The 24952-nt window shown below is 44.5% G+C and overlaps 1 protein-coding gene across 1 annotated transcript; it reads right to left on the reverse strand.

Annotated features, from left to right (window-relative positions):
* Window positions 1–1363: 1363 nt before the first annotated feature.
* Window positions 1364–18173, reverse strand: LOC116521846 (alpha-2,8-sialyltransferase 8F-like). The gene is made up of 6 exons (XM_032236496.1): window positions 18157–18173; window positions 13488–13613; window positions 10416–10560; window positions 8052–8164; window positions 5326–5412; window positions 1364–1826 (listed from the first exon to the last, which is right to left on the reverse strand). The coding sequence occupies exons 1-6, from the start codon at window positions 18171–18173 to the stop codon at window positions 1364–1366; spliced, it is 951 nt and encodes a 316-aa protein (XP_032092387.1).
* Between the last annotated feature and the right edge of the window lie 6779 nt (window positions 18174–24952).

A 24952-nucleotide genomic window follows, 5' to 3' on the forward strand; every position in this document is an offset into this window, starting at 1 on the left:
GATAGGAGATAGATGGATGGATGGATGGATGGATGGATGGATGGATGGATGGATGGATGGAGAGAGAGAGAGAGATGGATGGATGAAATTCTTTTGAGAGCAGGCATCACAATTCATTTTTAATGTGTGCCAGTCTGTTCACAGAAAACAGAAAAAGCGACAATAAAAGTTATCTTCTTGTTTCCTTTCCCTTCTCTTTCTCTTCTCTTCCCTTCCCTTTTCTTTCTCCTCTTCTTCTCTCCCTTCCCTTCAGGGATGAGTTCCTGCCAGTTCTAACCTCTTCTATAGAAGAGGTTCCACAAATCTACAGGGCCGTTTAGAACCGGTTCCAGCTCCCTCTCCCCCACCCGTCCACTCATTATCAAGATGAAGAGCGAGAGGAGGAATTCTGGGAGTTGAAGTCCACAAGTCATAAGCTCTCAAGTTCGAACACTCCTGGGTTTTTTTTTCTAAAGGGTTAGGGGTGCAAGGGTCTTGTAACTTGACAGCTTTAAGACTTGCATGATTCAAATGCCAGAGTTTCTGAGCCAACATTTTGGTTGCTAAGCAAGAGCATGGTTAAGTGAGGTTCACCACATTTTACAAGTTGGCCACACCCACCCACTCACATGACTGCTAAGCCACTCCCACTCGCTCACATGGATGGCAAGCCACTCCCACCTGACCACATGGCCGGCAAGCCACTCCCACAAAGCAGGCCACACCTACAGAAGAGGCTCTAAAATTTTTGAAACCACCACTGCTTCCCTTCTCTCTCTTCCCTTCCCATTCCTTCCCTGACCAGCCCATCTGATCTTATCTGCAAATCTGGCCCTTTCACAGAACTGCACGGGCTGCTTCCTTTTGGACCGGCTGAAGCTTCCGGATACTTTTCAAGGGCCACCATGTTGGGGACTCAGGATACTCCAACAAATCATTGGCTTGCGACCATCAACCACCTACCTTCCTATTATCTGACATTTCCTCTTAATTTCCCAATGAAGAATTTTTGAAAAAAAAGAAAAGACTTTGCTTTAGCCAGTTGCTTGATAAAAGCCTATGTTTATTTTTCACAAACATAACAATTGCACATTCCCTTATTTCATCCCTTATTGCCCAGGTTGTGAGAAGAAGTCTGCTGTTTCTGTCCATTAGAGATGTTGTTATGCTAGAAGAGAATGTGTGCAAAGTCCTGTGGAGGCTTGTTTTCCTCAAATTTACGGTTGTCGGGTTCATGCTTTGGTGGGAACAGTCGCAAACCGACTGTTCTTTCTTTGGCTGATTTATTCCTGGGTTAGGGAATCCAAATCCAAATTGTAAGCCGCCCTGAGTCCCCTCAGGGAAAAGGGCGGCCTATAAATGCTAAATAAAATCAAAAAAAATCTCACTGGCATTTGCCAAGGTGTAGGTGCAAGACACCTTGGGAAGACATCTTGAGATAATGGGAGAACTCTTCAGACATGTTGTGAACAAAAGGAAGCGGCAACACGTTGTCATAGTAGTGATGACTGATTGGTTTCCCATTTAGGTCATAAAAAAAAGGCCAGAAGCCATAGAGAGTGATGTCGTCACAGAACTCCAGCGCAAAACTGGTGAACATAAAGCCAGTGGATAGGCGTAGTTCCCTCATCCTTTTCAGTTTCCAATACTTATCGAGGGCAGACAGGTAGTGTGGGTGGATAAAGAATGCCTTATGGGCCAGGCCGACATCCTTCATGATGCGTATAGCACGGTAGCCGACTTTAAGATGATAATTAAAGGATATCGCCGGGATGAGGAAAAGGGCGTTTGGGTAGGCCCAAAGAGCGTTGATAAAATCCGTCTCATGGCCCAACAAATCTTTGAATCTTCAAAAGAAAAAGAAAGAAAAAATAGGAGAGAGAGAGAAAATCCCAAAAGGAAAACCACACCCTCGACCATCCGAAGCATGTGTGAACAAAACAGATTGGCGGGGGTTGGTGCCCATTTTGATTTTTTTTTATTTTTTTTTTAGCTGTAGGGAAGCACACACACTCCGTCCCCTCCTAGAAGAATGAAATATTTTGGGAAATATTAAAAAGGCAGAATATTTTATTTCCCTAAAGGAGAAATGGAGAAACATGCTCTTAAAAGGCAGGAACCAGCCCCAGTTTCCCTGCCCCACAAGCAGAAACTGAGGAGGCCAGCTTTTAGAAATGCAGATTTGGTAATCCATTCAGAAAGACTGGGTCATGGAGAGAAGGTTTAACGTCTTGGCAATACAGTCACAGAGGAATGGGTCTCCACCAGCGGTGAAATCCTCTGAAGTCTGCTACCGAGCGTGCTATTGTGTGTATGCAGTGTACTCGCGCAGCGCTAAAAAATGAACATTTTGAAGCCTTCTGAGTCTGCAAAGCTAAGTAGAACAGCGAGGGGGAGGAGGGAAGTCCACGATCTAATTAGCTAGAAAGCTGGAAATCCGATAATTCTAGCTAATATAAATCGCGCATCACAGCTGATAGTTGGAAATACCAGTTCGCCTGAAGTGGTAGCATTTTTTGACTATCGGTTCGGGCAAACCGGTAGCCTTTTTTACTACTGGTTCGGGCGAACCAGTCCGAAACGGTAGCATTTCACCCCTAGTCTCCATGTTCCCTGTGCTGAATTCTTCCTGTTCGTTGCCTCCAGTGGGAGCCTAAACCACCCTGAAGGGGTAGTGAAGCAAAGGGATGCACCCTGTGAGATTGGGAAGAGTCGCAGCTCTCCTGTCTGGCCTGGGGTTTTTCCTTCCCCTCAGCCACAGTAAGAAGAAGTCTAAAGATGGCTGCTGCAAAGCTGGGACAAACCAATGAATAATAGCTAAGACTGGTGCTAGACAGAAAAAAGGTGAGCCATGGTGGAACTGGGGGAGAGGATTTTTTTCTTTGTCTTAAATTGAACCCCAAGAAATAATTAGAACTATTTGCCCAGAACTGAGTGTAAAAGCTGTGTCTAAGCATTTTGAGACTTTTGGGGGGGGGGGGGAACCCTAACTGGAATAGAAAGACTGAGTCACGACAGAAACTCAGATAAGCAATAAACAAGAGATTGATCAAATTAGATCAGGCAAACACCTAGGATTTGCATTTCCTCTTTTGCCTATAGAGCCAGCCATGACCCCATGGGAATCCGACAACAGCCAATAGAATATTAAAGGACATGTTCTTACACAGGAACAGGAAGGTTAAAGAAGGTACAAAGAAGGCTTCCTTATACCGTGAGCTTCCGGTTCCTGTGCAAGGAATGTATTCTATTGGTTGTTGTAGGGGTCACTGCTAACCTTGTAGGTTTTCTGAGTCAAGCTTGGTTGAAGCTTGCTGGGTGATGCAATGACCCCAGGTAATTTTGTAATACACCAAGCCCAGCTGCTAGACAATCCTATAATGTCCTGGAGGGCCATGTCTTAATCCCATCACCCTGGAGCTGGAGGACTTTTCTCTTGTAGATAGGCTGGCCTAGTCCGGCTCAGTGGGCACCAAATATCTGCTAGAGGCAGGGAGTTGTAGGGAGCTCCTCTTTGTCTTTAAAAAGGTGTTTCTCCTTTTCTCATCCAGGGAAATATAATATTCTACATTTTTAATATTTCCTAGAACCGTGATGGCAAACCAATGGAACATGTGCCAGTGATGGCACACAGAGCCCTCTTCTACCGGTTTGGACCGGTTCGGCCGAATAGATATAGATAACTTGGCCGGACACATTAATACTGGTTCTATCCTGGGCACCACCATCTTTATTTCCTGTTCTGTACATGGGCAGAACAATCTTCATTGAAAAAATGTAATTTCCTTCCCTTTTTTAATGGTAGCGCATGCCAGTCCAAAGATGGGCCGTTTTTCCCAAAAACGGAGGCATTTCTCCCAGCCTCCAGAAGCACTCTGCAGGCTTCAGCAGGGCTGGGAGAAGGGAAAAATGACCCCGTTCTTCTTACTGGGTAGTTTCTAAGCGCTCCCTTAGCTCTGACGAAGCTGGAGGGCCCCCATCCCCACCCCGGTCAAAACGTTTCACCACCGTTTTGGTGGGCATGGCTTGGTGAGTGGGTCATGTGGCTAAGTGTGCGTGAGTGATGTTGGCCACACCCACTGTCACATGCCCCCATCTAGCCACACCCAACAAACCAGTACTAAAAAAATTTGAAACCCACCCCTGGTGGCGTTGCTAGCTGTTCTTGTGGTTTCCGGTGCACGCATGCCAGAATAGAATAGAATAAAAAGGTTGGAAGGGACCTTGGAGGTCTTCTAGTCCAACCCCCTGCCTGGGCAGGAAACACTATACCGTTCCAGACAAATGGCTATCCAACATCTTCTTAAAGACTTCCAGTGTTGGGGCATTCACAATTTCTGGAGACAAGCTGTTCCACTGATTAATTGTTCTCACTGTCAGGAAATTTCTCCTCAGTTCTAAGTTGCTTCTCTCCTTGATTAGTTTCCACCCATTGCTTCTTGTCCTGCCCTCAGGTGCTTTGGAGAATAGCTTGACTCCCTCTTCTTTGTGGTAACCCCTGAGATATTGGAAGACTGCTATCATGTCTCCCCTAGTCCTTCTTTCTATTAAACTAGACATACCCAGTTCCTGCAGCCGTTCCTCATATGTTTAGCTTCCAGTCCCCTAATCCTCTTCATTGCTCTTCTCTGCACTCTTTCTAGAGTCTCCACATCTTTTCTACATCGTGGTGACCAAAACTGAATGCAGTATTCCAAGTGTGGCCTTACCAAGGCATTATAAAGTGGTATTAACACTTCACGTGATCTTGATTCTATCCCTCTGTTGATGCAGCCCAGAACTGTGTTGGCTTTTTTGGCAGCTGCTGCACACGGCTGGCTCTTATTTAAATGGTTGTCCAATTAGGACTCCAAGATCCCTCTCACAGTTACTAATATTGAGCAAGGTACCGCCTATACTGTACCTGTGCATTTCATTTTTCTTGCCTAAATGTAGAACCTCACTCTTTTCACCATTGAATTTCATTTTGTTATCCAACATCTTCCTAAAAACCTGCAGTGTTGGCGTACTGGGCAGCTGGAGACCCAAAGACCAGTGGCCGGAACGCGCATGCGCATCAGTCAGCTGGTCTTCGGGTTTCTGGCGCTCCATTGTGCACATACTTTACGGTTTCGGCACTTGGTGCCGAAAATGTTCGCCATCACTGTCCTAGAATATTTCGTTCTCCTAGGGGAGAGGTGGGTGCTGCTACCTTTCTACAACAGCAAAATGCCATTTTGCAAAAGGGATCGGAGCGTATGAAAAAACCCCGACGGCCGGTATGTTTCTTAGAGGTTTAGAGCGGTCGCCTTCTTTGCTCATAGACTGTAGTGGATTATTTTTTTGTAGTTGCATCATCTTCCTTACCTCTTACTTAAAATACTGGGGTTGATGGTCACTAAGTGCGTCTTGCTTCCCACATCTTTAGTTCTACTCAACGGAGGCAGGTTAAATCTGGGTGGGGGGAGCAAACGGAAAAGAGGCGCAGAGATGGTTAAACTCAAGCAAACGCATTACAGGTAGTCCTCGACTTACGACCGCAGCTGAGCCCAGAGTTTATGTTGCCAAATGAGAAATTTGTAAAGTTTTACAACTTTTCTTGCCCCCATTTTGTTAAGCGAATCACTGCGGGTGTTGAATTAAGTGAATCCGGCTTGACTTTGGTTGTCAAAGTCAAAAGGGGATCGCATGACCCCAGGACACTACAACAGTCAAAAATGAATAGGTTGGTTGGTTGGTTGGTTGGTTGGTTGGTTGGTTGGTTGGTTGGTTGGTTGGTTGGTTGGTTGGTTGGTATGGATGGATGGATGGATGGATGGATGGATGGATGGATGGATGGATGGATGGATAGCATAGATAGGAGATAGATAGATAGATAGATAGATAGATGATAGATAGATAGATAGATAGATAGATAGATAGATAGATAGATAGATAGATAAATAGATAGATAGGACATAGATAGCATAGATAGATAGATAGACAGACAGACAGACAGACAGGATAGATAGAAGATAGATAGATGATAGATAGATAGATAGATAGATAGATAGATAGATAGATAGATAGATAGATAGATAGATATAGAGAGCATAGAAGCGCTCTGAGCTTTTGGTAGGACCGTTTTTCGAGCCTTTGTGCGTGCCCTGCCCTTGCCTGCATCCAAAATGGGTCGCCTAGCGACTCCTGGGAGGGAAGTAGCAGGGTGGGTGGGGCCAGCCAGGAGTGGGATTTCGGGGTTCTCTGAAGTGCACAGAAGCCTAGCTAGAGGTTCTCCCGAATCCCTGTGAATCCCCAGCAGCGACCCTGACTGAGGAGGAGTTTTATACCCATAAGATTCCCAAATAAGCGATGGTTTTAATTGCAAAAATACTAGAAATTAGGTTTAATAGAGAAAGGAAGGAAGAGGAGGAGGGGAAAAGAGGAGGAGGAAGGGGAGGGGAAGAGGGAGGGGAGGAAGCGAAAAAGAAAGAGAAAGGGAAGGACAAGGAATAAAAGGAGGGGAAGGGCAGAAGAAGGAAAAGAAGGAGAAGGTGAAGGAGAAAGGGAAGGGAAAAGAGGAGGAGGAGGGGAAAGGAAGAAGAGGGAGGAGAAAAGAAATAGAAGGAGAAGGGGAAGGGAATAGAAGAGAAGGAAGGGGAGGGGAAGAGGAAGGAGGGGAAAGGGGAGGGAAGGAAAATGGAGGGGAGAGAAATAGAAGGAGAAAGGGAAGGGGAAGCTAGAGGAGGAGAGGGAGGAAAGGAGAAGGGAAAGAAGGTAAAGGGGAAGAGAGAGGGAAGGAGACAGAAGAAGAAAGAAAAGGGGAAAAGAGGGAGGAGGAAAAGGGGCTGGGCAAGGAAAGAGGGATGCAGACGAAGAAAAAGAAAAAAGAAATGAGGAAGCATAGTGGCAGCAGGAGGGAGAGAAAGGGGTAAGTGGAATGGAGGAGAAGGAGAAAGGGAAAGAAGAAGGAAAAGAGAGAGGAGGGAGATGGGCTGGGGAAGGAAAACGACACAGGGAAGAAGAAAAAGAAAACGAGAGAAGAAAAACAAAAGGAAATGGAAGAGGGGAGGGACAGGGAGAGAGAAAGAGAAGGGGAAGCAGGAGAAAAGAAAGATGAAGGAGAAGATAGGAAAATGAAAAAAATGTTACTTCAATAAACCAAGACTATAAAGATTTCCAGGGTTCCTTAGGACCCCCATCCCTTTAACCCAAGCTCCCCCCTCAAAAAGAAGAAACAGGTTCCCCCAACGAGGTTAGTCAAATTGTTTCCTGGGTTATCCCCACTGTGTTGGAAATGTGGAAGAAAGGATGGCACAATTCTACCATATTTGGTGGTCCTGTATTGAGGCCACAAAATACTGGAGAAAGATTCAAAACTGGCTAAAAGATGTTACCGGGGCAAGTATGGAACGGAAACCCGAGACTTTTTTACTAAGCATAAAACCAGAAAACATGAGTAAATCTATATGGCATTTGAGCCTACATATAATTGTGGCCACAAGAATAACCTATGCCACAATTTTGGAAATCTACTACCATACCATCGGAAGATGCCATAATTAAAAAAGATATATGAGTGTGGAGAAATGGACAGAACGACAGGTTGGCTGAGGGACAAAGGAGAAACGGAGTATTATCTTAGCTGGAATCTATGCAGAGGTGGGTTCCTATTGGTTCGCACCAGTTCGGTAGAACCGGTTCGTCAAATCTACCGAACCGGTTACAAGAGGTTCCACCAGTGGACCCGGAAAGCAGGCCACACCTACAGAAGAGGTTCCAAATTTTTTTGAAACCCACCACTGAACCTATGGTATATGTGGGCGACAAAGAGAACAGCAGGGACTTAAAACTGGGAAAGTTAAATAGCAGCTGTTAACAATGGGAACTAAAAGTGAACATGGGTGTTGTAATAGATCCCTGAACTTTGTAATGAGAAGATGCTGCTTAGAGACTAAACAATGAGGAAGAAAAAAATGTTGGGCTGTCACGGGGGGGAGGAGGGGAGGGTTTGTATGTTTAAAGCTGTATTTGTACGTCTTATTAAAAATAATGTATAACCAATAAAGATAATTTAAAAAAAAGAAGAAGAAGAAGGAAGAAGAAACAGCTACCTTATGACAAAATTAGCCTGGTCGATTAGTTGTCCACAATTGCTACCATGCAGGATACCACCGTTGCCAACGACAGCACATTTGCTATACCGGGTATCTGCCAAAGGAAATCTCTAGAGGGGCCATCGGGAAGGAAGATGAAAAAAAAGAGATTGAAAATGCACGTAGAAACAGCTGAATGCAAAAAAATGTTTACACGAACTGGACTTTTAATTCATCCTTCAAATAGACTCGACGGCAAATCAGGGGCCTTTAGCAAGGATTCACTTCAAACGATTTATTTTGTTACCTTTATCCAAAGGGAAGGGACTTTATGATAGGTCAGCATCAGGGCAACCTGAGAGCTCCCAGGGGGAAGATGGAATGGAGCTGTCAGAGAGACACCGAGGCGAAGCCTGGGTTGTCCGTCTTCCCTCAGATGGAGAGTCAACAGCCCTCAGGTCTGGAGGTGGCTGATGAGGAAGAGGAACAGCTGGGACCAGTGCCTGACGCATGGATGCGCAGAAGGCATCCGCATCCCGTTTTCAGCCTCTGTACGCCTCATTTTCAGCCTCCACACACCCCATTTTCCACCCGTTCCGGGCGACAGGGATTGGAATGGGTGGAAAATGGGGCACACAGAGGCCTAAACTGGGCGCATGGAGGTGGCAATAGACAATGGCAATCCCTGCAGCCTGAAACAGCTAGTGGTTGGGAGGCCAATCCAACCAACAATCAGCTGCTTGTGCTAATCAAGCTGTGCTGAAGCTGAAACTGAAACAAGCTGTTTGCTGTTTGCTGCAAGGAGGCAATTTGCTGAAAGGCAGAGGCCAAAGGGCTGGCTGGTAAGCAGGACTACATTCGGTGTATATGACACAGCCAAATTTTCACCCTCTTTTATGGGGGAAAACGTGTGTCTTATACTCCGAAAAATATGGTATATAGCACGTGAAGGATGTGTGCTTGTGTTTTTATTTTTATAGTTATAATGTACACTGAAGATGGCATTTAATTTTGTTCTATAGTGTGCAATGACAATAAAGTAAAGTAAACTAAACTAAATGTGAGAAATGGTCATAAGTCACTTTTTTCAGTGCTTTTGTTAACTTCAAATGGTCACGAAACAAATGGTTGCAACTCGAGGACTTTGTAAGGTCTCTCGGATAACAAGAAAAAAGACACACGGTCAAATCATATCTAGGAAAGTGTAATTCCTCAAGTTGCAAAACAAAAAGAGTTTGGATGGAAACTAATTGAGGAGAGAACCAACCTAGAACTAAGAAGAAATTCCTTAAACAATTCATTAGGGGGTCGGGTTGCCTCCAGAAGTTGCGGGTACGCCAACACCGGAGTTTTTAAAGAAGAGTTTGAACAGCTATTTGTCCAGAATGGTACAGGGCACAGGCAGTGGTGTGGTTCAAACATTTTTACTGCTGGTTCTGTGGGCGTGGCTTGGAAGGCATTGCCTGAAGGTGGGTGTGGCTTGGTGGGTGTGGCAGGGGAAGGATACTGTAAAATCTCCATTCCCTCCCCACTCCAGGGGAAGGTTACTGCAAAATCCCCATTTCTTCCAATCAGCTGAGACTCGTGAAGCAGAGAATAGATGGGGGGGGGCCCAGGGCCAGCCAGAGGTGGTATTTATCGGTTCTCCGAACTACTCAAAATTTCCGCTACCGGTTCTCTGAACTGATCAGAACCTGATGAATACCATCTCTGGTCACAGGTGTCAAACTCAAGGCCCGTGAACTGGATCTGGCCCACAGGATGCTTAGATCTGGCCCATGGGGCTGCCCTGGAAATAGCAAAGGACCAGCCCATGAAACAAAGCTCCCTTTTCGCTGGCAGAGGGCTGCATGAGGCCATCACAGTCAAAAATGGAGCTCAGAAGGGGAGGGGTTCGCTGACAGAGGGCTGCAGGAGACCGTCACAGAACAGCCGGAAAAAAATCGAGCTGGCCACCCCCACCTTGGCCACGGCCACTCCCAGTCCTCTGAGGTCAAACACAACCCTGATACAGCTCTCAATGAAATCAAGTTTGACACGCCTGGTATAGGGTCTCCTGCTTGAGCAGGGGGGATGAACTAGAAGACCTCCAAGGTCCCTTCCAACTCTTATTATAGGTAGTCCTCAACTTACAATCCCAATTGAGACCAAACTTTTTGGTGCCAACGGAAATCATTTTGGGCAATGTTGTCCCATTTTCCGATCTTGCCATAGTTGTTAAGTCAATCGCCACAGATTTTTTTCCCCCAGCGCCGTCGTCACTTTGTTGCAACAGTCACTAAATGAACTGTTGTAAGTCGAGGACTGCCTGTATTCTGTAAACTCTGCCTGCCCCCATTGGTTTCTTTTCCACCAAAACCCGAAGAACGCATCTTCTCTTACCTTCAATAGAACACTTCTCAGCTCGGCATCCACAGTTATATTGGAATATATGTCACCATCTAAATTGATGATGGATCCCAGCGGCGTGTTTTCCTTGGTTACCACCAGCCGTTCAGAAGCATTGCAACACTGACCTAGCTCTTTCCTGAAAGAAGGCATCAGCGGGGGTTAACTTACAAAGGGAACATCCAGGGGCATTGTGTGGAAGCTTCATCATTGGAGGCTTTCAAGAAGAGACTGGACTGCCATCTGTCAAATATAGTGTACGGTCTCCTGTTGGGGGCAATATCTAACCCTATAGACCGCTTACAGAGAGCTGTAAAGCACTGTGAAGCGGTATATACCGTGTTTCCCCAAAAACAAGACAGGGTCTTATTTTCTTTTGACCCCCAAAATAAGTGCTTGACCTTATTTTCGGGGAGGTCTTATTATTTTTGAGGTGCAGGAGGCGGTGAGCGTGGTCACCTCATGGCTGCTGCTGTGTTGCAATATTTTCAGGGAGGACTTATTTTAGCACATGCGCTCAAAAGCCCGACTGGCTTGTTATCCGGAGAGGTCTTCTTTTGGGGGAAAACAGGCTAAATCTAAGTGCTAATGCTATTGCTGTCACCATTCTCTTAACACAGCTAGTCCTCGACTTCTGACCACAACGGGGACCAAAATTTCCATTGTTAAGCAAGGCAATTTTTTTTTATCACGTGGCCATGGGAACACTGTCACAGTTGTATATACCAGGACCAGTCATAAGTCACCATTTGAGTGCTGTTATAACTTCAAACAGTCGTTAAGCGAATGGCTATTAGGGCTACATGTAATAAACCTGCCCTATGCTTAAAGTAATTGAAGGGCAGTCTGGTTGTCACCTCAAGCTTCTTGTGCTTTGCTGATATGTGCTGGCAGTCTGCCATGAACTATGGAGAAGCGGGACAAAAGGGGAAATGCTTGGGAAACCGAAAGTAGGTGCTGTGCCTTCTCCAGAAGCTGCTTCAAGGTCGCCCAGCTGGAAGAAGGACGAAGCAGCATACCAGAATACGCTTGAACTGACCCAGAGATGGGTTCCTACCGGTACAGACTGGTTCAACCGAACAGATAGTAACTCGATCAGACACGTGACCGTACTGGTTCTATGCTGGGTACCGCCATCTTTATTTTCTGTTCTGCACATGGGCAGAACAATCTTCATTGAAAAAAAATGTAATTCCCCCCCCCCTTTTTAATGGTGTGCGAATTCACAGATCTTTTTTAAGTGCAAAGGCACACACGTGCGGAGCGTACGTCTGGTGTGCACACGAGTGAAGCACACGCAAATTTTTTTGGGCACCGAACCGGTAGTAATGCCGTCAAGAACCTACTCGTGAACTGAATGTAAGGAAAACAGCCAGCAAGATTTTAATTGGTTACTTTGAGAAATGAAAGACAGTTGAGGAGAGAGGAGTGGTACAACACAGGAATGTGGGCGTGCGAATCTCAGTTCTGGCTATGCATTACTGCAATACATTTGATCTCTAATAAAAAATATACCTTTCTCAGGAAATGGAGCCAAGCATCATTTCCTATTTTAGAGTCTTAAGTGTGTGTCAGGTTTGACAGGCAGGCAATCCGATATCTTTTCGAGCTGGTGATATGGGTGAACCATTAGCATTATTATCTCTATCCTTTCCAGTCAGGCTTCAGACCTGGCTGCAGCACAGAAACCACTTTGGTCGCGTTGACCGATGATCTTTGGAGAGCCAGGGATGGAGGCCACGCCTCCATCCTGGTGCTCCTTGACCTCTCAGCGGCTTTCGATACCATCGACCATGGTATCCTTCTGCGACGACTGCGGGAGGTGGGGGTGGGAGGCGCTGTTCTACAGTGGTTCTCCTCCTACCTCTCGGACAGGTCGCAGTCGGTGTTAGTTGGGGAGCAGAGATCGACCCCTAGGCCCCTAACGTATGGGGTGCCGCAGGGTTCGGTCCTGTCCCCCTTACTTTTCAACATCTACATGAAACCGCTGGGTGAGATCATTCGACGGCACGGGATAAAATACCACCAATATGCGGACGATACCCAGTTGTATCTGTCCGCACCGTGCCAACTCAACGAAGCGATGGATGTGATGAGCCAGGGTCTGGAGGCTGTTAAAGACTGGATGGGGGTCAACAAGCTTGTGCTCAATCCAGAAAAGACTGAGTGGCTGCTGTGTTTCCCTCCCGCGAATTGGCCAAGTGTTCCATCTCTCAGGCTGGAGGGTCACATTATACGCCCCTCAGACAGGGTTCGCAACTTGGGAGTCCTCCTGGACCCACAGATGACCTTCGAACATCATTTGTCAGCTGTGACCAGGGGGGCATTTGCCCAGGTTCGCCTGGTACACCAGTTGCGTCCCTACCTGAACCGGGAGGCCCTCACAACAGTCACTCGTGCCCTTGTGACCTCTAGGCTGGAATACTGCAATGTGCTCTACATGGGGCTGCCCTTGAAGAGCATTCGGCGACTTCAGCTAGTCCAGAATGCGGCCGCGCGAGCGATTGTGGGTGCACCTCGTTTCACCCACGTTACACCTATCCTCCGCGAGCTGTACTGGCTGCCTGTCGATCTCCGGGTGCGCTTCAAGGTGCTACTTATCACCTATAAAGCCCTTCATGGTAGTGGGCCTGGGTATTTGAGAGACCGCCTACTGCCAATTACCTCCACTAGACCGATACAATCGCATCGATTAGGCCTCCTCCGAATTCCATCTACTAGCCAGTGCAAACTGGCAACTACCCGGAGGAGAGCCTTCTCGGTGGCTGCTCCGACCCTCTGGAACGAACTCCCCGTGGAGATTCGGACCCTCACCACCCTCCAATCCTTCCGCACCGCTTTGAAGATCTGGCTGTCCCAGCTGGCCTGGGGTTAAGATTCCAACCCCACCCGAATTGTGTGACTGTTGTGCTCTCTTTTAATATGTTGTATTGTTTCCATATTGGAATACTGTTTGTCTTTCCCCCCCTCCCTTTTTGAATTGTGAGCCGCCCTGAGTCCCCCCAGGGAAAAGGGCGGCATACAAATAAAGGAAATTCAAATTCAAATTCAAATTCAAATTATTACCTATATTGTCTAACTGCTGTCGCATTGGGTTTCCAAGGACACTCCTGTATAAGCTTCAGCTGCCCCCTTATCACCTTCTCCTTGGACAGTTTTCCAGGCTTAATTAATGGTTCCTGAACTTCAGCACTATTATCAAAACAGAAAGAAGAAAACGTTTTTCTCCCGGGAATTTTCGAACAGAACATCCCTTCCCAGACTTGCCAGAACGGCAATACATTTGGGATCCAGCCAGAGGTGAGATTGAAAAATGCTACCAAAAGGTTCTCCGTCCAGTTTCTGGGTGAGCGTGGCCATGGTGGCCATGGCCTACAAAGCCTCCTGCACCATGGTGGGGCTTTCCTCCAGCCTCCAGGGCTTGAAAATGGCCTCCCCCGGGCTCTGGAGGCGCTCAGGAGGTGCTCAGGAGGCCGGAAACAGGTCCATTTTTGGACTTCCGGTACTACTGGTAGCAGAGGTGAGTTCCTACCAGTTCGCACCAGTTCGGTAGAACCGGTTCATCAAATCTACCGAACCGGTTAGAATAGCAATAGCAGTTAGACTTATATACCGCTTCATAGGGCTTTCAGCCCTCTCTAAGCGATTTACAGAGTCAGCATATTGCCCCCAACAACAATCCGGGTCCTTATTTTACCCACCTCGGAAGGATGGAAGGCTGAATCAACCCTGAGCCAGTGAGATTTGAACAGCTGAACTGCAGAACTGCAGTCAGCTGAAGTAGCCTGCAGTGCTGCATTTAACCACTGCGCCACCTCGGCTCTTATAAGAAGAGGTTCCATCAGTGGACCCGGAAAGCAGGCCACACCTACAGAAGAGGTTCCAAAAAATTTTTAAACCCACCACACACACACACACACACAGACTCACACAGAGAGAGAAAGAGAGAGAAAGCAAGAAAGAAATATAGAAAAAAGAAAAAAGAAAGAAAAAGTGAGAGAGAAATGAAAGAAAAAAAGGAAAAAGGGACAGAGAGACAAAAGGAAGGAGATAGAGAGGGAGAGAAAGAAAACACATGTCCGGCAAGCCAGTCCCACCAGGTCACATGTCTGGCAAGCCACTCCCACAAAGGAGACCACACCCACAAAGTAGAAAATTTTTTGAAACCCATCACTGACCGGTAGGCCCATTTTTCGCCTTCCCCAGGCTCCAGAGACTTTCCTCGAGCCTCTGGGAGGGTGAAACGGCCTCCTGTGGGATCCAGAGGACATCCGGAGGCCGGGAAAGGGCCCGTTTCTGGACTTCTGGGAAACCCGTTTTTCGCACTCCCAGAGTGCGAGCCTGGCACTTAACTAGCATGATGCGTGGCTGCGTGGAGACTCCTGGGAGGGGTGGGATGGGTGGGGCCAGCCAGTTCTTGAAACAACCGGTTCTGCGAGATGTAAAGCTAACATCCGAACCGGTGCGAACAGGCTGAATCTCACCCCTGGATCTAGCGTCCCCAATCCCGATCTTCAAATGTCAATCTAGTCATCTACCTCAAGTTTCTTAGTCTTGCATGGAATATGAGGAAGGGAAATGTCGGCGTTAAAATACAGATACTCCTTGACTTATGACCACAACTGAACCCAGCATTTAGGTGGCTAAGGGATAAATCTGTCAAGTGTTTTGTCCCACTTTACAACTTTTCTTGCCACATTTGTTAAGTGAATCCCTGCCGTTGTTAAAGCTGTAACACATCTGTAAAGTGAATCTGGATTCCCTCTTGACTTTGCTTGTCAGAATGTTGCAAAAGTGGTCACGTGGTTTAGGGACATTGCTACCGTCATAAATAGGAATCCTCTGTCGAGCATCTGAATGTAAATTACGTGACTATGGGGATGCTGCAATGGTTATAAGTGTGAAAAATGGCAGCAAGTTCCTTTTTCATTGCCATTGTAACTTCAGACAGTCATTAAATGAACTGTTGTAAGTCAAGGACTACCTGTATGTCAAGGGAAGGAACTGATATTGTCCTATCAAGATTTGGTGTAGAACATAAAATTTTTTCTACGTGGTTCGTCTTAAGAGCCGTGGGGGCGCAGTGGTTAGAATACAGCAAAGCAGGTTAACTCTGCCCGCTGCCAGGAGTTCAATCCTGACCGGCTCAAGGCTGACTCAGCTTTCCACCCTTCTTGACTGTACAATTTATTCTACACAGTTCATTTTAAGAGCCACGATGGCACAGTGGTTAGAGTGAAGTATTGCAGGCTACTTCTGCTGACTACCGGCTACTTCTGCTGACTGCTGGCTGCCTGCAATTTGGCAGTTCGAATCTCATCAGGCTCAAGGTTGACTCAGCCTTCCATCCTTCCGAGGTGGGTAAAATGAGGACCCAGATTGCTGGGGACAAACAAAACTGCTTAGAGAGGGCTGTAATGCATTGTAAAGCGGTATATAAGTCTAAGTGCTATTGCTTCCGAAGTTGGTAAAATGAGGACCTAGCTCCGTGATGGCGAACAGGTGGCACGCAAAGCCATTTTTGAGGGCACGCGAGGCGTTGTCCTGTCAGCTGATTTTCGGCTTTGATTTTCGGGCATTGATTTTAGGCCATTTTTCGTCTTCCAGAGGCTTCCCTTCCCTGAGAGTGAAAAACCACCCAATGCACAAACCTGGAAGTTTGGAAACAGAGTTCTGGTTTGTGTGTTGGGTTGTTTTTCGCCCTCTGCAGGAGAAAAACAGCTCAACAGGCAACCTGGAACTACTTAACAATCGTTTCTCCTGAAGTGGTGCAAACTGGCTGAATCCCCCCCCCACACACACTGGACTTAACTGAGTACTGTAACTTGAACATTTACCAAACCATTTCAGAACACAAGGTTGAACAAACTGCATCTTCTCTACCAGTGTTCGTTATTGACAAAAATATATATAACATTTCATTCAAGAGATCAATTATTTACCAGGGCTTTCTTCTTGACTATCAACATCTTTAGTTTATACCGTTCAATGAATAGTCTATTTCATATAAAGAAATGAAATTAAGATTCTTAATTAAGATTCTATGCCGAATCATTAAAATTCTTGTGGGCGTGGCTTGGTGGTCATGTGACTGGGTGGGCGTGGCTTGGTGGTCATGGTCATGGGTGAGCTCAAAAACCACCTTTATCTTATCCATCCGTCCGTCCATCCATCCATCCATCCATCCATCCATCCATCCATCTATCTATCTATCTTTCTATATCGCTATATCTATCATCTATCACTCTAGCTATATCTGTCTATTTATCTGTTTGTCTATTTATCTGTGTCTAGCTATGCCTATCTGTCTCTCTCTGTCTGTCTATCTATCGATCTATCGATCTCTCTCTCTCTCTCTCTCTCTCTCTCTCTCTAGCTATATCTGTCTATTTATCTATGTTTGTCTATTTATCTGTATCTGTCTAGCTATGTCTGTCTGTCTCTGTCTGTCTGTCTATCTATCTATCTATCTCTAGCTATATCTGTCTATCTATGTCTATTTATCTGTATATGTCTAGCTATGTCTGTCTGTCTGTCTGTCTATCTGTCTGTCTATCTATCTATCTATCTATCTATCTATCTATCTATCTATCTCTAGCTATATCTGTCTATTTATCTATGTTTGTCTATTTATCTGTATCTGTCTAGCTATGTCTGTCTGTCTCTGTCTGTTTGTCTATCTGTCTGTTTCTCTCTCTCTCTCTCTCTCTCTCTCTGGCTATATCTGTCTATTTATCTATGTTTGTCTATTTATCTGTATCTGTCTATCTCTATATCTCTCTATATCTATCTATCTATCTATCTATCTATCTATCTATCTATCTATCTATCTATCTATCTATCTATCATCTATTTTTCTCTCTAGCTATATCTGTCTATTTATGTCTGTCTGTCTGTCTGTCTGTCTGCCTGCCTGCCTGCCTGCCTGCCTGCCTATCTATCTATCTATCTATCTATCTATCTATCTATCTATCTATCTATCTATCTATCTATCTATCTATCTCTATATCTATCATCTATCTATCTCTCTAGCTATATCTGTCTATTTATGTCTGTCTGTCTCTCTGTCTGTCTATCTATCTATCTATCTATCTATCTATCTATCTATCTATCTATCTATCTATCATCTATAAAAAAGGATGTATGTATGTATGTATGTATGTATGTATGTATGTATGTATGTATGTATGTATGTTCGTTCCAGCATAACCCTGGAGCGCTTCGAGCAATTTCAACCAAACTTGGTACACAGATGACTTACCTTCTGGAAACAAATACTTGGGGGGGGGGGGGGCACCCATGGGGTATGTTTGTCTGCACCTGTGTGTTTGTGTTCCAGCATAACTCTGGAATGCGTGGGCCATTAAGGAGAGTAAGTGCAGTGTCCTAGAGCGGCAATTGTTTGTGATGTCAGTTCCTTTCCAGCTTCCTCTGGAAAGCCAGTTGTGACGTTCACCCTCCCATGGACCAATGGGGAAGCGCATGACGGATTTGGGGCAAAGTGTCAGGATCGTAGACAGGGCGGAAAAGAGGAATGCATTGGATGGGGAAGGGAGAGAGCAGGGATGATGGGCATGGGAGTAGGGGGAAGAAAGGCCCTTCTCAATGGCTCCCTGTCAGACAAACACTTTGACGTCTATAAATACCAAGGCAACGCCAGGTTATCCAATAGTAAATGATAAAGCAAGCAAAACAAATAACTCTAGGCTGGGAAATCTTCACCCATCAAACTTACCTTCCTAAGAAAGCCATTGTTTTTAAAATCTGATTCACTTTCTGGCATGTATTATTTTTTTTTAACTGTGGCTCTTTTCTAGAAAGGATAGAGGAAAAGGGGGGGGGGTTAACTGGGTTGAATTGAATTGAACTGAAGAATCCACCCCTCCCCTCTTGCCCTTGTCATTTAAAAAAGCACTTCAATTTCAATTTCAATTTAATAAAATTTGTATGCCGCCCACTCCCTTGGGACTCTGGGCGGCTTACAGACAGATAAAAAAACATTTAAAAATAAAAAATACAATTGTTAAAATTACACACCATCCATTCAGTCTAAGTGGGGCTGGACATTGATCAACAGCCCCAGGCCTGCCGAAACAGCCAGGTCTTAGTGGCTTTATGGAAGGCCGGGAGAGTGGTAAGGGTCCGGATCTCTATGGGTAGATCGTTCCACAGGGCCGGCGCAGCTACAGAGAAGGCCTTCCCCCGGGGGGCCGTCAGCCGGCATTGTCCGGTTGATGACACCCGGAGGAGACCCAACCTGTGAGATCTTATTGGTCGTTGGGAGGTATGTGGCAGGAGGTATGTGGCATGTCTCTCAGGTAGCCAGGTCCTAAACCATGTAGGGCTTTAAAAGTAACGACTAGCACCTTGAAGCACGTTCGGAGACCAATAGGGAGCCAGTGCAGCTCGCGGAGGATGGGTGTAACATGGGTGTATCTAGGTACACCCAGTATCGCTCGCGCGGCTGCATTCTGGACCAACTGCAGTCTTCGAACACTCTTCAGGGGCAGTTTTAAGAGTGGATTTAATCGATAAATAAGGAAGCCTATGAAAGTGGATGCCCTTCTGATTGAACCAGATGGAGAAGAATTTGCCCCAGAGAACAACCCTTCAAATTATCATCGGATGAAGGATCCAATATTTATGCCACACCTCAAATTAATGGAAACGTAACTCTTATATTAATACAGCTAGTCCTTGGACTTACGACCACCACTGAGTCCCAAATTTCCACCGCTAAACGAAACATTTGGTAAGTGAGCCTTGCCCCAATTTTATCACCTTTCTTGCCACCGCTGTCAAGTGAATCTGGCAGCCGATAATTTAGTCGCACGGTGGTTAAGCCAATGTGGCCTCCCCATTGACGTAAAAGGAGGATTGCGCGACCTCCACGTACGACCACAATGGAGCCAGAGGTGGGTTCCTACCAGTTCGCACCTATTCGGTAGAACCGGTTCGTCAAATCTACCGAACCGGTTAGAAGAGGTTCCACCAGTGTACCCGGAAAGCAGGCCACACCTACAGAAGAGGTTCCAAAAATTTTTGAAACCCACCACTGGTCCTTGGATAATTATTCTACACTATCATGCTCATATTTATAAAATTCAGTGCCTCTTTGAAAGGTAAGGATGACTACTGCATTTGTGGCGCAATCAGAACATTGCGTGTGTTGAAGTTGTTTTAACGCAAACCAAAGATGCCTTTTGAAAAACAAGTTTACATTATATTCTTATGCATGCCAGTGCTGTGTGTGAAGTAATTTAAAGTGGTTCTGACAAGAGTTGTCGGCATCTTCATATCTGGTCACATGGGCGGCAAGCCACTCCCACAAAGGAGGCCACACCCACAGAGTAGGTTAGAACAATTTTTGAAACCCACCACTGAATGGAGCCCAAGATTTCTTGTTGGGAAGTGAGACATTTGTTAAGTGAATTTAGCCACATTTCACGGCCTTTCTTGCCCCAGTTGTTAAGCGAAACGCTGCAACTGTTCAGTTAGTAACACTGTCGTTAACTCAATCTGGCTTCCCCATTGACTTTGCTTGTCGAAAGGCCACAAAAGGGGGGAAATGCGTGATCCTGGGACACTGCAACCGTCGTAAGTATGAGTCAGTTGCCAAGCGTCGGAATTTTGGTCACGTGACCACGGGGCTCCTGCGATCGCCGTAAGTATGAAAACAGCCTTGTGACATTTTTCAATCCCATTGTAACTTTGAAAGGTCACTAAATAAACCGTTCGAGGACTATCTGTATTGTACATACACTAAAAATGCATGACCCGACAAATGCGCGCCCGACAACAGCACGCTGACAAAACCGCGCCGATAAAACCGCAATGCCGACAGCACGCCCACAAAGGCGCGCCGACAAAAGAGCGCTGACAGAAGCGCCATTATGGTTAAAGTAAGGGTTAGGGTAAGGGTTAGGGTTAGGTTTAGGGTTAGGTTCGGGGTTAGGTTTAGGGTTACATTTAGGGTTACCTTTAGGGTTAGGTTTAGAGCGCGCTTCTGTCGGCGCGCTGTTGTCGGAGCGCTTCTGTGCTCATTCGTTGGCGCGATTTCGAACTTGCGCTTTTCTCCCCGCGGTTTTGTCGGCACAGTTTTGTCGAGCGCGCATTTGTCGGTGAACCCTAAAAATGTCTGATGGAAAAAAAAGGTGGCTTCCTATCCAGTTTGCTCAAAGGAATGCAAACTCATATACAGTACTCACTGTTTGAGATGCTCGCGTACAACAATAATGCTGCCGAGAAATAAGAGAACGGCCAATGCTAATTTCTGCTTTCTCACATATAGGTTGGCGAACATGATAGAAGGAAATGGTGACCAGTTTTCACTCTTCTAATGCAGTCACTCTCAGAAAATTAGGCTCTTTGGAGACACAAAAATTGCACAGAAAACATGAATTAACCAAAAATAAGGACTGAGAGAGTATCTTACCTGCTAGAATGGAATAGAATAGAATAAAGAAAGGGAATAGAATGGAATGGAGTGGAGTGGAGTGGAGAGGAGTAGAGTACAATAGAATAGAATAGAATGGAATGGAATGGAATGGAATAGAAGAATAGAATAGAATAGAATAGAATAGAATACGGAGTAGAGTAGAATAGAGTAGAGTAGAACAGAACAGAACAACAAAACAAGAAAGGGAATAGAATGGAATGGAATCGAATAGGGAGTAGAGTAGAGTAGAGTAGAGTAGAGTAGAGTAGAGTAGAGTAGAGTAGAACAGAACAGAATAAGAAAGGGAATGGAATGGAATCAAATAGAATTCTTTATTGACCAATTGTGACTGGAAATTGTCTTCGATGCATAAGCTCTAAGTTTACATAAAAATACATTAATCAAGACTCATAAGATGCAACACTTAATGATAGTCATAGAATACTAAATAAGCAATCAAATCATATTAGGAAAGTACATAAATAAAGAAAAATAAATCCTAAAGCAGTGTTTCTCAACCTTGGTGACTTTAAGTCCTGTGGATTTCAACTCCCAGAATCCCCCAGCCAGCATAGTTGAAGTCCACAGGACTTAAAGTCACCAAGGTTGAGAAACATTGTCCTAAAGATACAAGTCACAAGGTCGTCATCATAAGTAGGAGGAGATAGGTAATAGGAAGAATGAGAAGAATAACAGTAATACAATCTAGTAAATAATTTGACAGTATTGTGGGAATAGGGTTGTTTAGCAGAGTGATGGCATTGGGTGGGTGGGGGACTGTCCTCGTGTCTAGTTGTTCTGGGGTGCAATGCTCTACAACGGCATTTTGAGGATAGAAGGTGAAACTGTTGGTCTCAGAAACCCATCTCAGCAGGTGGTGTCCAAAATGCCTATTTGCCTTACGCAGAGTTTATTTGGCTTTTATACAGTTTCAACAAGCAAAGCAAGAGCATAGGTAGCAACAGCATCTTATTGATACATTCTCCTTGTCAATCTCTAAGACCATCCCAGCCAAGGTAAAGGCTTCACATAACGCAACAGTTCCTGGTACTGACTGGTTCTACGAATTAGGGTTGCCACAAAGAAGAGGGAGTCAAACTATTCTCCAAGGCACCTGAGGGTAGAACAAGAAGCAATGGGTGGAAACTAATCAAGGAGAGAAGCAACTTAGAACTGAGGAGAAATTTCCTGACAGTTAGAACAATTAATCAGTGGAACAGAAGTTGCCTCCAGAAGTTGTGAATGCCCCAACACTGCAAGTCTTTAAGATGATGTTGGATAGCCATTTTTCTGACGGTAACGGTATAGGGTTTCCTGCCTAGGCAAGGGGTTGGACTAGAAGACATCCAAGGTCCCTTCCAATTCTTCCAACTCTGCTATTGTATTGTATTCTAAAAGCAGTAATTGTAAAGTAAAGATGGTAGCCGTTAAGCAAATCCATTATTCGCTTTGGAGTGTCTTTTTTTGCAGGAAAGAAACACTAATTTCTGGAATAAATGAAGGAAATTTCTATCATCGGATTGTGGTGGCCTCAAACACACAAATGCGGCCACGCGAGCTGTAAATCTCATGAATGAACAGATGAACCCAGCAAAACAAATTCTGGGAATTGTGACTTTGTTTATTCTTTCTTTCTTTCCTTCGTCCATCAACTAGAACTTTGTTAATTAATTGATTTCCTCATTTTAGCTAATGGTTTAGATTCGGCCCCTTCGGATGTAAGATCAGCATACTTTATCTGTCAATCTATGCCAATCATACACCTGTCATACATTGTTGGATGAAATTTGAAAATGATGTGATCAGTGATTCTGTATTATCACTCGTATACATTCTAGAAAATAACGATTTGTTAGAAAAACAGAGTGATTGAAAAACCAGTCTTTCTGAGGCTGGAAAAGTAGTTTCATACAGGGTGGGATTCCAGCGGGGGGATTCACTTACCTTCACCTGAACTGGAGAGAACCTCCTGAATACCACTTCTGATGTAGGCCTAAATAATATTTTTATTTTAGTTTTTCTTTGTAAGTTTTGTCCCAGACACCAAGAAACATAAACAGTTAGTGTTTCCTTTCAAAACCTTAAAATCAAAATAAGTCAAATTGTTTATTTCAGCCATAAGGCCAGATGTAGTAAAATACATACACACATACCAGAAAAACAAGTATAGTTAGATCTAAATATAATTAAAACATATGTAATAATATGCATACTGTTTATATATCTGGGGGCCCTCTTAATTATCCTTCCTCCGAACCTCATAATTTGATGGGGTTCGGTGGGTGTCATTACCCTTTTTCCTGAACTTGTGTCCTGCTCCCAGTCCCTATTTTATTTTTTTAATTATTTTTTGCAAAGTAAAAAGAGTCTCAAGTAAATAAATTAATAAAAAGTAAAGCGAAGCCAAAGTGATAAGTAAATTGGTGAAGGGAAAAAAAGAAAAGAGAATGAGGGAGGGAGAGAAAGAGGAAGGAATGAAGGAAAAAGAAGAATGAAGGAAAGAGCGGGGGAAAAGAAAGGAGGAAGGAAGGAAGGAAGGAAGGAAGGAAGGAAGGAAGGAAGGAAGGGACTTCTGATCTCCTTTACAGCCTTTTTAAGTGTATTTCCTGTATATTTTATCCTCTATGCAAGATTAGAACATGGATCATTTTTTTCCATATTCTACCCTTTCTAAGCATTAATCCCATCAATGACAAGTTCATTTTTCCTCCTGGTTTTCAGCAAAAAGTTCATAAAGGGTTTCCACTCAGTAATAAATATACATTAGTTGCTGTCTTTTCCTTAACCAAACAGGTCAATTTTTGCCTGTTCTACAAATTTTGTCGTCTTCAACAACCTTTCCTTCCCTGTGGATGTTTCAGAGCCTTTCTATTTTTAATTCACCCCATAATCTTACATTACAAGTACAATAATATGATGTTGTAAGCTTATCACGCGGTAAAACGGGCGGCTTATAAATTTTACAAATAAATTAAAATCTCACTGCAGTTGCTGTGCACAAAACCAATTATCTTTTCCAGTTGTCTGTCCAACTGTACCAGCAGAAAAATGTCTGATTTCAGTTGTATATAGTAGAGGCCAAAATTGTAGAAACCTCTTGGGGAAAGTGCATTTTTGAGGTTTGATGGCTAATAAAACTACTTTTTTTAAAGTAGTACCATAAATTATATATCAAAGATAATGTAATCAAGAATGTAACGCAACAAACTTTGTTCAATTATCTGTATTCTATGAAATGTTAGACATTTATAGCCAGCAATAAAACCTAGTTAATAGAAGCAATCATTCAATCTTGGTTTCACATTATAACAGCTGCAGAACTAAAAGACTTGGTTCACTCCATGGGAAGACATTGTAAGGTCGTAATTCAGGCTAAAGATTACCTGACATGGTGATAATTTTTGTATATCTCATTTTTTCTATGGTGATTATTTTTATATCTCATTTTTTCTATGCGTTTCACTTTTCTTCTTTATAACTGCTGTTCTAATAGCAAATCCTTCATAAATGTTATTGCATTACATTCTTGATTAAATTATTTTTCCATTGATATATAATTTTATGGTACTCCCAAAAAAGTGATGTTATCAGCCATCAAACCTCAAGAACGCTATACACTTTCCCCCAAAAGGTTTCCACAATTTTGGCCAAGGTGGCGCAGTGGTTAAATGCAGCACTGCAGGCTACTGCTAGATCAGCAGGTCAGCGGTTCAAATCTCACCGGCTCAGGGTTGACTCAGCCTTCCATCCTTCCGAGGTGGGTAAAATGAGGACCCAGATTGTTGGGGGCAATATGCTGACTCTCTGTAAACCGCTTAGAGAGGCCTGAAAGGCCTATGAAGCGGTATATAAGTCTACTGCTATTGCTATTGCTACTGTATTAATTATTACATTCTTTTCAAATGTGGATTTGAAACCCAAATTTCCCTGGCCTTGGTCAGGAAGGGGTGATAAAAATGACCCCTTCGTGTTTTTCACATTTCCAACTTAGATTTGAAGTACATATATAGGTCTCTAGTTGTTCGGGTTTTCTCCCGCGTAGAATTGGAGATGTCTTGGCGACGTTTCGACGAAGTCACATTCGTCATCTTCA

The sequence above is a fragment of the Thamnophis elegans genome, chromosome Z (genome assembly GCF_009769535.1).
Source record: "Thamnophis elegans isolate rThaEle1 chromosome Z, rThaEle1.pri, whole genome shotgun sequence".
NCBI lineage: Eukaryota > Metazoa > Chordata > Lepidosauria > Squamata > Colubridae > Thamnophis > Thamnophis elegans.

Excerpts from the sequence above, each read along its gene's own strand:
- LOC116521846 (XM_032236496.1), bottom strand. Across the intron at positions 5,413-8,051 it reads CAGGCTAATTTTGTCATAAG|ATTTAACCTGCCTCCGTTGA; the intron begins GTAGCTGTTTCT and ends CCCCCCACCCAG. Across the intron at positions 1,827-5,325 it reads CCCAGTATTTTAAGTAAGAG|ATTCAAAGATTTGTTGGGCC; the intron begins GTAAGGAAGATG and ends TTTCTTTTGAAG.